The following is a 16,173-nucleotide window of genomic DNA, read 5'->3' on the forward strand; positions in this document are numbered from 1 at the left end:
AATGTATATAATTTAAAATATGCAGTTAGCTAAGCATTGAACACCTAAACTTATAAAATAATAGAAAATCATTAAAAAAACTGTATCAAATAATTGTGTTTGCTGGCAAACGAAAAAAAACCGACTTCAATTACATCGACAAATAATCCAACTACCTACGTTGGACAAAAAATAGTCAAGTAATTACGCATTATTAAAGATTGTTATCAGATCTCAATGAAATTTAAACGTGACCACATGATAAACATCGGCTTTCGATTAAATAAAAAATCATCAAAATCGATATACCCAGTAAAAAGTTATGCGGATTTTAGAGGGTTTCTCTCGATTTCTCTGGGATCCCATCATCAGATCCTGGTTTTCTCATCATGGTACCATACTTAGGATATCTCTTTTCCAACAAAAAAAAGGAATTATCAAAATCGGCTCATAAACGATGAAGTTAATCCCGAATCTCTCCCTCTCAAGTTCCATTCGCCTCGCCCGGTCACAGTTTTCGTAACGGTAACGAAGTTTTACTTCAACAATTTTATATAAACTCTTTATAGGAGTTAGATTTACGACAACAATAATACAATTTAAGTACTAACAATTATTATAACATTTTCCGAACGAAATTCTGAACTTTGACTTTGACATTAGTTTGACATTACCAACAACGCTTCAATTGGATTCTGTCCGTGGAGCGGAAGACGTAATTTTTATTTTTGTTGTACATTACACATTAGTTACGAGTTACGACGTTAATGTCTACCTGTAACTGATAAAAATATTGTTAAGAATATTTACTTTAAATTTTTGTTTAAAATGGTGTCATCGTACGTTATTTATGCGGCTGTGCCTATTTCGGTCGTAGTTGCGGTAGGCTTAATACGTAAGTGGAGATCGAGAAGTTGGGCTAAATGCTCAAGTAACACTTGCTTGAGGGGTAAGACTTTCCTCATTACTGGAGCGAACAGTGGGATCGGCTTGGAAACGGCCAAAGCTCTGGTTAAGAGAAAAGCGCGAGTTATTTTTGCTTGCAGAAATATTGAAAAGGCGAAACAGGCAATAGCTGGAATTAGGAAAGAACAACCAATAGGTGGTGAACTTGTAAGTATATCTAAAAAATAAAATGACGTTTTAGCCTTACTTTAAGTAATATTGTAATGTAAATTTATACAAAAACTGAATAATTAATTCAATTGTTTTGAGCTGAGTAACAATCTTAGAACGTGTGAGAAACGTTCTATACTATTCACAACGAAATAGACTCTTATACCAGTATATAAGTGTATAATCTATGGACTCTTATGTAAGAATAGAGGAGGGGTTTGAAAAATCTTACCTACCCTTACATAGGGCAGAGGGTCAAAACTTACCAAAATCATCCTTACGTAATTAATGAATGGTCCCTTACCACATATAATTGTAACTTAAGCATTGAGTTTTTATTTTAGATTCCAATGCAATTAGACCTTGCTTCCTTTGACTCAATTCAGAACTTTGTGGGAGTAGTCAAGGCTGGATTTAACAAAATAGATGTCCTCATAAATAATGCCGGTGTTTCAATACCGTTGAAGGAAGATCTAAAAACTAAGGAAGGTTTTGAAATACACGTTGGAGTCAATCACTTAGGACATTTCTATCTCACATACTTACTTTTAGATCTGTTGAAAAGAGCTTCACCGAGCAGGTAAAAATTATATTATGTAAATATTTATTTATCACATCTCCTTTAATTTTATATTCTGTTAGGGTAACCTAATGTCTTAATAATAAACTTATCTATTAAGAGCTTTATATGTAATCATACAAAGGTGTCCAGAGTCTTTTATAACCGATAAATATATTTTGTCATAATTTTAAAAATCACAGAACTCATTTTAATATAAACTTTGAATACATAAAAATGCTCAACTAAGAACTATTTAGTTTTTCTACTTACTTTAGTTTTTTCACTATATTTTGTAATAGACATAAAAAAAATAATAATCTTTTAAAAAAGTCTACTTTTTAAGCCTTTTAACATTAGGCATAACATGTTGTAGTAAAACCTTAAGATAGAGAAACAGTAGAAGAGATTTCTGAAGACAATTTAAATTTTTACTTTAACTGTGTCTTATTTAAAATTTTTGATCAACATAAAAACTTTTTAGAGTTGTCGTTGTATCATCTACGTTACACGAAAGGGGTAAATTGGACTTCAGTGATTTAAACCTAAGAGGTGCAATTGAAGAGGCTAAGAAAGGAAAAGCGGATCGTCATAACGCTGGCTACTGTAATTCTAAGTTAATGAATGCATATTTCGCCCGTGGTTTGTCTGCTAAGTTGAAGAGCTCTGGAGTGGACGTTAATGCCTGTTGTCCTGGATTCTGCTACACCAATTTATTTAGGTATGTCTTATAATGATGCTGAAACCTTCATGTCATTTCATCTTTAATTCTATTTTGTAATATAATAGTAGGTTTATAAATGTTATTTTATGGCCTGTTATCTTATCTGACAAATAGGCTTTGAAACATAATGAAATTTTTTGAAATTATATTAATGATACTAGCATATGTTAGTAACTGATGTGATATTTTTTAATGAAATTTCTTAGCAAATCTTAAAACAGAACTTTTTTTTTTTCATTGTTTGTATAATTTCATGTCTGCCTTTATTTGTATTCCCTTTTAAATGACACATAAAAAATATTTATGTTTTCAACAGACAAAAAAAAATACCAATATAAAGTATATTTAGGAATACCTTATTTTTATTTTTTAACCGACTTCAAAAAAGGAGGTGGTGTTTCTTAATTCAACCATAAATATGTACTTTTTCTAATGTGTGTTCGCGAATGACTTCGTCGTTAATCAACTGATTTTGCTGATTTTTTTTTTTTTGTTAGAAAGGGGATATCCCAAGGATGGTACCATGATAAGGAAACCAGTGTTTTTCGTTCGCTTCAGCCTGTAATATCCCACTACTGGGCATAGGCCTCTTTCCCCATGTAGGAGAAGGATCAGAGCTTAATGCACCACGCTGCTCCAATGCGGGTTGGCGGATATATTCCCTACTATGAGTAACGATCGCTATCAGATGTATATGATAACAACCGGGACCGACGGCTTAACGTGCTCTCTGAGGCACGGTGGGGAGACCCACAAGGACTGCACAAACACCCAGACCACGGCAAACACCTGTATGGCCAATACAAATATTTGTCATGTGCGGGGATCGAACCCGTAACCGCCAGCGCAACAGGTACAATCCATGGCTGTGACCGTTGCGCCAACACGGCGTCGTTTTTTCGTTCACTTACGTTGTGTTACTTTTCGATGTAATTGAAGTCGTTTTTTTTTCTCGTTTGCTAGCAAACACAATTATTTTTAAACATTTATGTTAAAGTAATTAAAATTCTTAATTTTGATATTTTACAAAAAAAGCCCCTTTTGTGTAGCCGCTCATGTTTTGGTATGAAAAGATATTTTGAATCCCTGTTATTAAACAAATACCCGTTTCCGTTGCGATATCTATAACATTAAAATATTATCTATTAATCTATTGCGCAATAGATTATTATTTATTATCGCCGCTATACAGCTAAACCGATTTTTAATCAACTTCCAAAAAAGGAGGAGGTTCTCAATTCGATTGTACTTTTTGTGTATGTTACCTCAGAACTTTTGACTGGGTGGACCGATTTCGATTATTTTTTTAATCGATAAATGGTGCATGTCATGTGGTCACATTTACATTTAATTGAGATCTAACAAGTACTTTTCGCAGTCCTTGTCCTTGTGGCAGTCCTTATGGGTCTCCCCACCGTGCCTCAGAGAGCACGTTAAGCCGTCGATCCCGGTTGTTATCATATACATCTGATAGCGATCGTTACTTATAGTAGGGAATATATCCGCCAACCCGCATTGAAGCAGCGTAGTGGATTAATCTCTGATCCTTCTCCTGGCTGAAGCGAAGTACTTTTCGAGTTATATCTAACAATGCATAATATATTTACTTGATTTTTTCGTCGACTTTCACTGAGTATACCGATAATAATGATTCTTGTTTTATTCGAAAGCTGATACTTGCCTTGTATTCCGATTTAAATTTTATTGAAATGTAATCATTATTTTCTGAGTAATCGTTGATAACTTAACAATTTTTTCGGCTACTTACGTCGTATTACTCGTCGATGTAATTGAAGTCGGTTTTTTAATCGTTTGCATGCAAACACAATTATGACCTACTTCAAAAAGATATACTTCCAAAATACATAATATGACATGTCTAAACTTATTACTTGATGTTCTAGCATCTTTTAAATACGTAATAGTGCAATTTATTGTTTTATCGTACCTACTTGTAAATTTTATGTCGTAACCGTTTTTACGACAAATGAGTATAACGATGTTGTTATTTTATTTGAGTATGTCTATATTGATATAAATAAGTTGCCGAGTTACGTAATATTCGGCAATACAAGCATTATTTCGCATGAGGGTAAAATTTATACGAATGAAACGGCAACTTTTTTGTCGATGGCGCTGGAACGGAAATCTAAAGCTTTAGATTTGTATAAATAAAAACGAGACTTAAAAATTAGTTCGCCAAAGAAGTTTCACTTCTGACATGTGTACTTTGTACGTACGTACTTTTTTTATTTATAAATCAAAATTTTGCGAGTAGCTATGCCTACAAACATTTTGATTTCTTTTATAGACTAGAAAGATATTCTTGCACTTTACGATTTGTTTTGATATTCCATTTATTCATTAGTCGATTTAAAAGTTACATATGGGGTTCTATATTGCAGTTAGTTTAAAAACTAACCCGTCCTTGATATCTAAATAAATACAATTGCGTCCATAAGCCCGAGCTCAGCACAAAATAATATAACGTTTCTATGGACGCATCATCATCATCGTTTCAGCCTATCGCAGTCCCTGCTCAACATAGGCCACCATAAGTTCGTACCAAAAATGGCGTGAACTCATGTGTGTTGCCCATAGTCACCACGCTGGGCAGGCGGGTTGGTGACCGCAGGGCTGGTCGGCTTTTTAAGTTCCAAGATGGTAGTGTGATGATAGCTGTGTTATCCGTTAGTCGCCTCTTCCGACACCCACAGGAAAAGAGGGGGTGGCTATATTCTTACTGCCGTAGCCACACAGTGACAACCTAAGTATAATTTTGGCCTTTCCTGCGTGCTGCATTTTAATGTTCTGTATTTTATGACTAAACTTTCATAGAACATATCATTCTAATAGTTAAAACATTACTAAAATCATTTAAGAGCCATTTCACAATTTTACGCTCTGCAAGTTTAGGTAAATTTGGTCGCATCGCGCGAGTCGTACGAGCCGTGCGATCTTTGTGCTAGTACGTATAGTCATATAGTGTGACAACCAAAAGACCATCGTGATCATTTTCTGATGTATAATAAAAATTATAACTATGGTATAAAATGTTTTTTACATAATTAATTTGTTAAAAATTTCAAGTATGTTATATAACAACAGTCAATAAATTTAAAATAAAATTAAAAAAATCAATTTTATGAAACAATTTTTTTAAATTGATTTAGTTTTTTCAGTTTACGAATGAATCTAATATTTACGATATGAATAAAAAAGCATTTAATGACATCGACACCGACAAACATATTAATTAACAAATAACAAGACAAACAGATTGAAATGCCTATTTGTATTGATAGTGTGGAAAAGAAAATTAAATTATACATTTGTTTACTGAAATTATCATTATATTATTTTACAGTCATTTTCGTAATATGTTTATTTTATTTATATTTTATTATGAAAGTATCAAATGCGTTTTATCCGCTATAACAACAGGCGCTTGGCGCGTGTGAGCGAAAGAGACGGCTGCGCAGAATTTGGCGTGGACCTTACCTCTAAGAGCGCTAGCGCTCGACTGATTTACCGGGCTTGATGCGTGGCAATATATACTATATTTTTATTATTTAATATAAAATGTATTAAAAATAATTACATCTTTTAATTATTTTTTTTGTATTCCTTAATGATGTAAGTTTACTTTGATGAAAATAGTTCGTTAAAATTTCTTAGTTTTCTAAGAGAAATATCGCTTTTAAAATTGTACTTATTTGGAAAATATTCGTAACTTTAAATTTTTTTTATCGTTTAATAGAGATACAAATGGAATAAAAATCTATGATAGTGGACAGCAAAATTATATTCTACATATTATGATATTTTTTTAAAATGGTTTCAACGTAGAGGTTATTGAAAAGTAGGACTTCAAAGTATACATTGCGACCGTTTACCCAGGGAGGAGGCTGATGAAAAGGTTAATAATTTTATACACATAATATAAATAAAAATTCTGATCTGACTATGGACTACAACAAAGGTTGCTCTATTATATTTCAAGAATATAAATTACATTATTGCATCCAACACTGAGATTAACGACGTCAAAATATTACAATTTCGCGGATTGTTACCGATTTTTGTGAAATGGCTCTTAAATAGTTTCATTGTTTACAAACAAACACATCTTTTCTTTTTTATATAATTATTAGTAGTAACAGATGCCATAATATATTAAAGTGATATCCCCAAGGATACGTAATCGTCCAATTACTCTTAATGTTGTTACGAGTATACAAGTCAAATTTGGCATCGATTCCACTAAATTAAATATGAGTAATGTCCTGTTTCAAAGCATAGTACCAGTGTTGGAGCCCGGAAAAGATTAGTTTCTTGTTTGTAGGTGCTAATTTTGAGATCTGAGTTGAGTTCTTCTTAAGTTTGCGTATTTTTTTAATGTATTTAAAAATTATTGTAAAACTAGCTGCCCGGACGGACTTCGTTCTGTCAAAAGTTAATCGTAATTTTTTTTTTTTTAATATTAAAACCTTCCGTGGGCCTTGGAACATACAATTAAATAAATTAGCCGAATTGTTCGAGCCATTCTCGAATTATGCGCTTAGCAACATTCATTTTTATATAGATATGATATGATTATGGTATGTGCGTAGATACATAAATGCAGATGTAACTGTATAGATTGTCTAGTTTAAAATAAATACTAAAACATATAATTACATATTATTCATCATTTCTATTAGTTAATTATTTGAAATGCTAGGCATTTTTACAGTATCTATATACTATGAGTGTGGAGATAATAACTACATGAGTATATACGTATCTATACTATGAAGAGTTGTAGCTACTGGTTCTACTTGAAAAAATCTTTCAATGTTTGATAGCCTATTTATTGAGGAAGGCTATAAATATATGCTGTACGGTAGCATTACAGATATAAATAATGTTTCTTCTGGTTTCATAGTTTCATACGGATAGTAAAAAATATATTGGTTTGCCTTTGTTTCAGATACTTCGTGCGATGGTACCATTACATACTAATGGCTCCAATCGCGTTGTTCTTTATGAGGTCAGCTAAACAGGTAGGTTCTATTTGTTAACATAGTTAGCGACTAACGGCTAGTTTCAATATTCTATTGTTAGGAAGCATTTCCTTGAAACTCAACATTAATCAAGTAATTTATAAGTGTATGTGGGTAGGTATGGGTGTGATTTGAAAATATATTATAAACTAGCTGCCAGGACAGACTTCGTTCTGTCAAAAGTTAGTAGATTTTTATTTATATAGATTTTTTTAATATTTTTTTAGTATTATAACCTTCCGTGGGCCTTAAGGAACATACAAAAAAAATTAATTAGCCGAATTGGTCAAGCCATTCTAGAGTTATGCGCTTAGCAACATTCATTTTTATTTATATAGATTTGTTGTAACTTGTACACCTATGCGGACGCTAAGCCATTTCCTTTGCGCAAAAGTTGCCTAGAAGAGATCGCTTTTTAGCGATAAGACCGCCGTTTGTACCTAATGATAATTGTTGTCAAAATCTCTTTCTTTGCTATGTAGAATTTCTGTTTTTGGTGTACAATAAAGTGATTATTATTATTATTATCATCTCAGAATTGGCTTACTAAAGATACAATTTTGACGTGAGCTCCATACAAATTGTGTCGAAAATCTGTCGCTAGTAGGCAAAGCCACTTGATAGATTATTGAAACCGGCCATAAGATTTCGTACATTTTTTTAATTGTGTTATGTGTTATAACCTCGCTGAAATACCGATCCTGTGGAAATTTGGAGTTATTTATTTCTAAAAAAGGATAATACGATTAAAACGACTTAGTGAGTATTTTATTTATAGAATAACAACTCCACTTTTCGGCACTATTTTAATTTAAAACATACTATTTACTTTATATCTCGAAGATCACGATTGTGAAACTTTGTCGAATTTCGAACTGCAAATTTTGTATGATGGCGAAACAAACAGACGGCTTGACATTTTTTTTGTATAAATAAATTCCTAATTTCCTAAATATCTATCATATATAAACTTTAGATATCTGCCAGTTTCAATCTTGTTATTTGTATAAATGAATATTATATACTCAATATATATTATTCAAAGCCGTATTTAATGCTATCTTTCAATCAATTTTATGAGTTCAAGAAAGGACAAAGGTTTATATATGTATTATATTGTAAGCTTCATTTACATGTATAAAAAATACTTATTAGTTAGATAGTGTTTAAAGCGAAATTATCAGAATAGTTAGGTAATACTTTATTAGAATAAAATGTGCTAATAATGAAAAAAAAAATCAATCTCTCTTTTAAACCGACTTCCAAAAAAAGAGGAAGTCTTCAATTCGGTTGTATTTTTTTGTGTGTGTTACCTCAGAACTTTTGACTGGGTGGACCGATTTCGATGATTATTTATTAATCGTAAGGTGGTGCGTGTCATGTGGTTCCATTTAAATTTAATTGAGATCTAACAAGTACTTTTCGAGTTATATCTAATAATGCATTTTTACTATACTATTTTTTCGTCGACCCTCGTTGTATTTTACCGCATAACTTTTAGCTGGGTGTTTCGATTTTGATCATTCTTGTTGTAATCGAAAACTGATGCTTGTCTTCCATTTAAATTTGATCGAGATATGACGACTACTTTTTAAATAATCTTTGATAATGCGTATTTACTTTTTTTTTCGACTACTTACGTTGTATTACTTTACGTTGTATTATATTTATAAATGTATATATAGCGTTATAAGGAGAATAAACTTATTGAATGTACCTATGATGATAATTAAGGCTGAACGATCGCACTTGGTTTATTGATTGTTGTAAATAATAAACTGTTATGCTTGTAAATATATTTAATTTTACAAATGTTCATAGTAGATGTCTATAAGTTACTAAAAATCAATATTAAATATATTCTTGCAGATTATAAATAATAGTATACCCTGACAAGAGGGGTCATTCAAATATTACGTAAGCAGAATTTTAGTAATATATGCTTACGTAAACACTGGTATATATATTTATAATCTCTTCAAAAATAATAAATAAATATTGCTGACGTAACCACCACTAGACTCCCCCTGGCCCCCATGTCATCAAAAATAAGCAAAACTTAGATCCCCCAGCCCCCTTCGGTGTTTACGTAATACTTGAATGACCCCAGAAGAGAAGAAATTTGTATAGGATTTAAATAATAGGTGCTACGAAACAATGTTTAAATCAAATTAATTTATTTGTCTAAAATAACACAAATATCAGAGCTGCTAATCTATTTTCTGCCTTTCTTTTTGGACTGATCTTTTTCTTCTACTCTACTCTGATTCTTTTAAAGTATTGGTAATAATTTTTCTAGGGTTCGGAAACCGTGGTGTACTGTGCAACAGATTACAGAATCGAAGGACACACCGGTAAATTCTACCGCGACTGCGCCGAATATAATTCCAAATATCCTTTTACCAAGGAGGAAGAAACAAAACTCTGGTCGATCAGCGAAGAAATGATAAAAGCTAGAAAACCGGTGAAAAACTAAAGCGATTTTTATATAATATTTTTTGTTCTAAATAATTTGTATGTTTTATGGGAAAAATGTTATCGGTTTCACTATGTATAAAAATCTGTGAAGTTATACTTCTTTTGGCGGGTTTAGGAAAAAATTATTAGAGTAAATTTTTACGATGCGCGCGCGCACCGTCACAAAAAACCGACACCCTGCAGTTAGCAACGTGAAGTTAGCTAGCCAATGAAGTATAACTTCTTACGTGCGTTTAAGTACACACATTTTTTTTTTTTAATATTTATATTTCATAAATGAACATAAACATCGCCATATTAAATGCTCTTCTCGCCAATGCAATAATTTAAAAAAAAAACTAATTACAGCTAAATCAGTCTACTGTAAAACCAACCTTTGATCTTAATTATATTTTTGTTAAGACTATTTTCATTCAAATTAGCGTGTTGAAACAATGTCTACGTTATATTAGCTTAAGTAGTCAGAAATAATTTAGATATTACAATGAATGAATAATAATGTTGCATGTACATAATAATTTTTATATAATTTACTTACATATCATGGTTATCGTTTATTTAGTTTTAAGTAGAATTTATTTCTATGTGATTTCTTAAATTTTTCCATAATCCCGCGCAAAAATGTTATTCTATGCGAGTTTCTCCATTTTTGTGTTCTGAACTTTTTCAATAATTAACCCTTAGCTACCTACGTCTCTTTTCAGTCACACAACTACCTACTAGGAGTCTCTCAGACTCCTGCATTTTGAAGTCCTACAAAAAAAAAAAAAACTATGACTTCAGGTCAGAAATTAAAATCGAAAACGTTATTTTTATATTTGTTTATTTATAATTAAATTATAAAATTTTGGAACGTTTGCATTACTTATTCTTAAAACTCAGTTTCTTTCTTTACTTTCAAAAAAACTAAAAAGAAAATATTCTGATATAATGAGATCAATAATTACAATAAAAAAAAAATAACTTTAATCATAAATTTTCCAAGGTAAACTTAGCGAAAAATAAATTTTCTTCAAAATCGCAACATTTTGATAAAATTGCAAATGTTGAAGGTGATGGTTGGTGGTTATGATTTTTCACGACAGCATAAATACACAATGTGAGAACAATCCAGACAAATAGGATTTTTGCACCTGAAACATAAATATTTGGTTTTTCCTTGTTTTACGCCCTCTTTTTTCTACACGATGTTATGTTGGAATGTTCTAGCCCGACTGGAAGTGAGTGTCGATGACCAGAGAAAACGATCTTTGCCGAAATACCTAATTCTTCTTCTGAAATCTTGATCGTAATCCAAACAATGGGGATGTCACCATCCGACGAAAAATCTAAATTTGAGCTCTGTTTTTAAGAATATTCTACTAGATCTGCTTCCTCATCGCCTTCTATTTCTGCATTTGATTCATCATCGTAGTGCAGTACATGACTTTCTTCGATATCCACTTCTATATCACTGCAATTACTGTCCAAAACATCATCTTCATTTGAAAAAAGCTCTTCCTCCAACCAACACTCAATAATTTTATCGCTATTCGCCATTTTCAACTAAAACAAAAAGGTAGTTACGTAACATTAAAAAGTTACGTAACTACCTACTAGGAGTCACTCAGACTCCGTTAAAAATATTTTTACTCACCAAAACGCAGCGCGCGCGCCTATAACCCCGATGAGCGCAGGTGTGTACTGCGGGTAGCGGGAAAAAGGTACACAGACGCGCGAAGGACAGAGATGCCTATATGCAAAATTATAAACAAAAATAACCTTCATGGAGTCTGGGAGACTCCAAGTAGGTAGTTGAGGGTTAATAATAAAAAAAATGTATATATATATTATTTCAAATAAATCAATTTTATGTTAATACTTTTTGTTATCATTGTATTACGTTTTAAGCATCAAAGACATCGAATAAACACTGTCACATAATATATATAATTTTTTAATTATTTTATTTAAGTCTAAATTATACATAAAGTAATATATTAAATTTAATTTAAAAATGACGTTTTTCAGGACAGCTATCCATTAATGTATAAAAAAATATGTAGGTACCTATAAAATAATAAAAGTCCATAAGCCACGCCATAAGTGTATTTATATAATTTATGTTGGTGTGTATAGTTTATGTAATATAAACTATACACAGCAAATTCGTTTGATATTTACTTATCTCACGTATTTTATTATATCGATTAAGTAATATTATTATGACTTTCAATTTGATATATATGAGTTAATCTAAGTTTATAAATCGAGCATGAAATTTAAAATACGACCTTATTTTTACTATGCCACATCATAAATTCAAACGCATGATAGGTATATAAATTAAGACCAGTGGATATATTGTTTTATTTTTATACAATAATAGAGCATAAAGGATATTTTTAAATTTGATAGTACGTTTAATAACAGACGTATATAATTCCTTTAGATTAGGAATAAAGTAAATAAAGTAGGTAAAAATATGGTACGGACGAAACAATGTATTTTATATGCAGAGGAAAAAACATCAAAAAAACGGAAACAAAAACTGCTTACATAAAATCTTTCTTTAAACTAGTATTGCTCATAAAAAAACATTGTTTCTGTAAATTAATAAAAGAACATTAAATAAAGATATCTAATTTTATAGATAAAACGTTTAAGAAATAATAAGTAAGAATGAAATTGATACGGCAGTTTTTTTTTGTGTTGCGCCCATGACGTCAGTTCACTGTCATCTTGTTTATAATTAATTAGCTGTACACTGCGCGCGTTGCGACGCTTTTTTTTTGTCTTACCAGCTCAAACTTTTGTCGGCTCATGCACAACATTATGCTGAAGATCAACATCTGATCAAATCCATAGTTTACGATTCTATAAAGGACATACAGATAAACATACATTTTTATATTTATAGATAGTCTTATACGCTTAGCCTAATTCCATTATCATTTTCAAATACTCTTTTCAAATATAGAAATCTTATAAACGGTCATAATTTAGGTGTTCGTCGGGTAGAATAGAATTACAAAATTGTCTAGCAATAATTTGTTAAATTAATAAATATATTTGGGTACCTTTTTGTATCTGCGTTTTATTTTAAATCTCCCTTCAGTAATGTAATAGAATAAATGCTTGCTTTCTATACTACTGGGAATGCAAACAAACGTATGGCTGATCTTATGGTAAGTGGGTACCGTAATCCTTAAGATTCCTGCAACAGCAGAAGCATCGCATCGCGTTGCCCTTTTCCATACCCTTCACAGGAGCTCTGTATACCTTACTCACCACAGGATCACAACACTATTGACAGGAGTATTATTTGGCTGTAATCTACTGTAAAGTTGAGGTACTTCTCAGACGGGCTGCTCCAGATTTAGAGCTAGATATTTCCTGCTGTGCCTTCCTCCAATGATGAACATTAAATATAATTAGTTTTCATTAAAGGGGTTCATAGATAAATAAAAAAAGGATATTATTATTATTTTTATATTTTGATAATTTAATAATGTCTAATAAAATCACAGCTTATAAATATTTTAAGCTTACACACTAGGCGTAGTACTGCACAAGGGACAAAAGGAATTCTTACAAATCCTTCATTTTATCTTCTAAATAAACATCACCAAATAACGCAAAGTATACTTTTAGATACTTGCTTCTATTATCTAATAATCACTAATGTGTAATGCACACGTCGGTTTAGGTATTTTATTTTAAATTATTAAGTTAATTGTAATTCATTCTGTAAAATTTTGCATTTATATGTTGTCTATAGCACAATTTTATGTTAGTTATGGTAAAACTACAGTTGTTCCTGTACACAGATTTAAAATGTATGACAATAGCATGCTCGAGTAATAACATATTAATATAAATTATTCCCACTTAACATATTCGCAATATTTAAGAAGACGTTTATTAAAAAAAACTTGTTCTTATTGCATTTAATTTATGATTATCTAAAAAAGCTAAATTATTAGGTACTTAATACTAGAACTGTGAACTTGATACGAGTGTGCGTTCCTTAACATTACGGTAACTACGAAAAGCTAGGCACTTAGTGACGTTAGCATAAATATATACATACCTACATATTTAAACCAGTTTTATCGTAAATTTTACGAAAATATTCTTGATTTCGTCATAAATGATGTATAACCGGTACTGTATAGCTATATATTATATCCTACAATGTAACTTATACATATGTAACGATAACCCGATCTTATCTCGACATGTACAAGAATATTCCGTTCTTGTTCTCGTCCTACATTATAGTCAGGGATCCGAATTAGAAACGAACTTCAATCATTTGTTTAATAAAAATTCCTGAGCCACGTTCTTTTTCTTTTTAATTTACTAAAGTAGATATGAAATAATTTTTATCCATGTAACAGACGGGTGAAGGTCGTTTCAAGTTCGGATCTTAAACTATTACATGAATTAGATACTTCAAATCATTATATAGATATATTTAATATTTTATAATTATACAAAATAATAATATGAATGTCAACTAACTGACTAAACAGGCGTAGTTTGTAGACATTTTTACATTGTATGATGTACTTTGTAATAAAATGTACAAATAATTCTAATCTACCAGTATTCAAAAATGGAAACTCATCGCTGTCACTTAGCTTAGCCTCGCCTCTTGACTACTTGTCGTGTTTTAATCACGATTTTATATACGTAGTTTTATTTAACTAGTTAAAGTAAGCCATTAGTTACGTAACAGCAATAAGTCACCATTTTCTTCAAATAACCTTAATAAGTGTATCTAAAAGAATAGTACAAAATTTGTACGGAAATGACATGCCCTCATACATGCAAAAATACTGTAAACGCCGTAAATGCTAGTTTTTGATATGGCAAAAGATTAGTTCAAACATACTCGTTTTTTTTTATTAGTAAATAAAAAAGAGTGTATGTGTGTAATTAACACACGGCAGAATTGAAACTTCTGAAAAGTCTTAGGACGGTAGGCCGTTGCAATTTAAGCTATGTATTCATTAGCAACATTTGACGCGCAACACATGACGCTCAACATGCATCTGAACATGTCGAGCGACGACGCGGAGCTTTCTTAAGTAATTTCTAACCCATCAAAGTTTTTTCCTCTTTTTTATGTGATGATATTATAACAAACGCAGCTGAGACCAACACTAGCTCCTCAGGCGACATGTTGTTGGTGACTGAACGTCCATTAGACAGGCTACGTTGCTAAGCAAAAGTTCCGCGTCGTGGCTCGACATGTTGAGCGTCAAATGTTGCTAATGAATACATAGCTTTATTCTATCGACGATGATCACGGTCTCGTGAAAAAGGTCGTAAGCGCTTTGCAGAACGTGTCGCTTACTTTATGTGTTCGATTCTTTCAATGACAACGGTCCTAAAGAAGTTTCACTTCAAAAATCTTTGGCTTTCGGAGTTTTTATGATTTATACATATAACTTCTACGGAATGTTTAATATGAGGTAGAAGAAATTTTTTTTTTTATTATTTATCTTTATTACCTTAATAATAAAATTAATAGGTTATAAGATTATTTCTTATTTTTTGATTATTTTGTTTTTATTGAATTGTTTTAATTGTTTGTTAAATTTAATGTTACTTGTTGTGATGAACTTAACTAACGCATTGGGTAACTGTAATGTTAGTTCTAAGTTTTGTTAATGCATAAATAAATAAATAAATAAATAAATAAATAAATAAGTTAATGATTTGCATTATTTTGGGTCATTTGTTAAAAACACGAGAAATTTAATGTTCTTTTTTTATTTTGATTAGTTCTAGTTTTAGGATTTAAGGATACTAGATGGCGATGGCGTGACTAAAGAATTGAAAAAAGTACTTATGACGAATTTTAAATAATTAGGTATTTTTAAAACCTCTTCGTTATAATTCAGTCACTACATACAGTATAATTATACATACTTTACTATATTTTATTATGAGTTTTAGTAAAGCGGTTAAATAATCAAAGGTTTACTATATTTTATTATAAGTTTTAGTAAAGCGGTTAAATAATCAAAGGTTTAACTATATTTTATTATAAGTTTTAGTAAAGCGGTTAAATAATCAAAAGTTTACTATATTTTATTATAAGTTTTAGTAAAGCGATTAAATAATCAAAAGTTTACTATATTTTATTATAAGTTTTAGTAAAGCGGTTAAATAATCAAAGGTTAAAGATTCACCTAATTTTCATAACTTATAAAAAATCACAACCGACATTTTTATGGTGTATATTTGTATAGAAGACATGAGATTCTATCATAGAGGTT

The 16,173-nt window shown here is 30.9% G+C and overlaps 1 protein-coding gene across 1 annotated transcript; it reads left to right on the forward strand.

Moving 5' to 3' along the window:
* Window positions 1–671: 671 nt before the first annotated feature.
* Window positions 672–10,058, forward strand: LOC123661034 (retinol dehydrogenase 14-like). Its single transcript, XM_045596051.1, has 5 exons — window positions 672–1,092; window positions 1,440–1,675; window positions 2,139–2,375; window positions 7,351–7,423; window positions 9,723–10,058. Exons 1-5 carry the CDS (start codon window positions 808–810, stop codon window positions 9,897–9,899), a joined length of 1,008 nt encoding a protein of 335 aa, XP_045452007.1. The 5' UTR covers window positions 672–807; the 3' UTR covers window positions 9,900–10,058.
* Window positions 10,059–16,173: the final 6,115 nt, after the last annotated feature.

This window comes from Melitaea cinxia, chromosome 2, assembly GCF_905220565.1.
Source record: "Melitaea cinxia chromosome 2, ilMelCinx1.1, whole genome shotgun sequence".
NCBI lineage: Eukaryota > Metazoa > Arthropoda > Insecta > Lepidoptera > Nymphalidae > Melitaea > Melitaea cinxia.

Coding starts and splice junctions, on each gene's coding strand:
- LOC123661034 (XM_045596051.1), top strand. CDS start 808: ATGGTGTCATCGTACGTTATTTATGCGGCTGTGCCTATTTCGGTCGTA. Junction 1,093..1,439: donor AACCAATAGGTGGTGAACTT/GTAAGTATATCT, acceptor TTTTTATTTTAG/ATTCCAATGCAATTAGACCT. Junction 2,376..7,350: donor TGCTACACCAATTTATTTAG/GTATGTCTTATA, acceptor CCTTTGTTTCAG/ATACTTCGTGCGATGGTACC.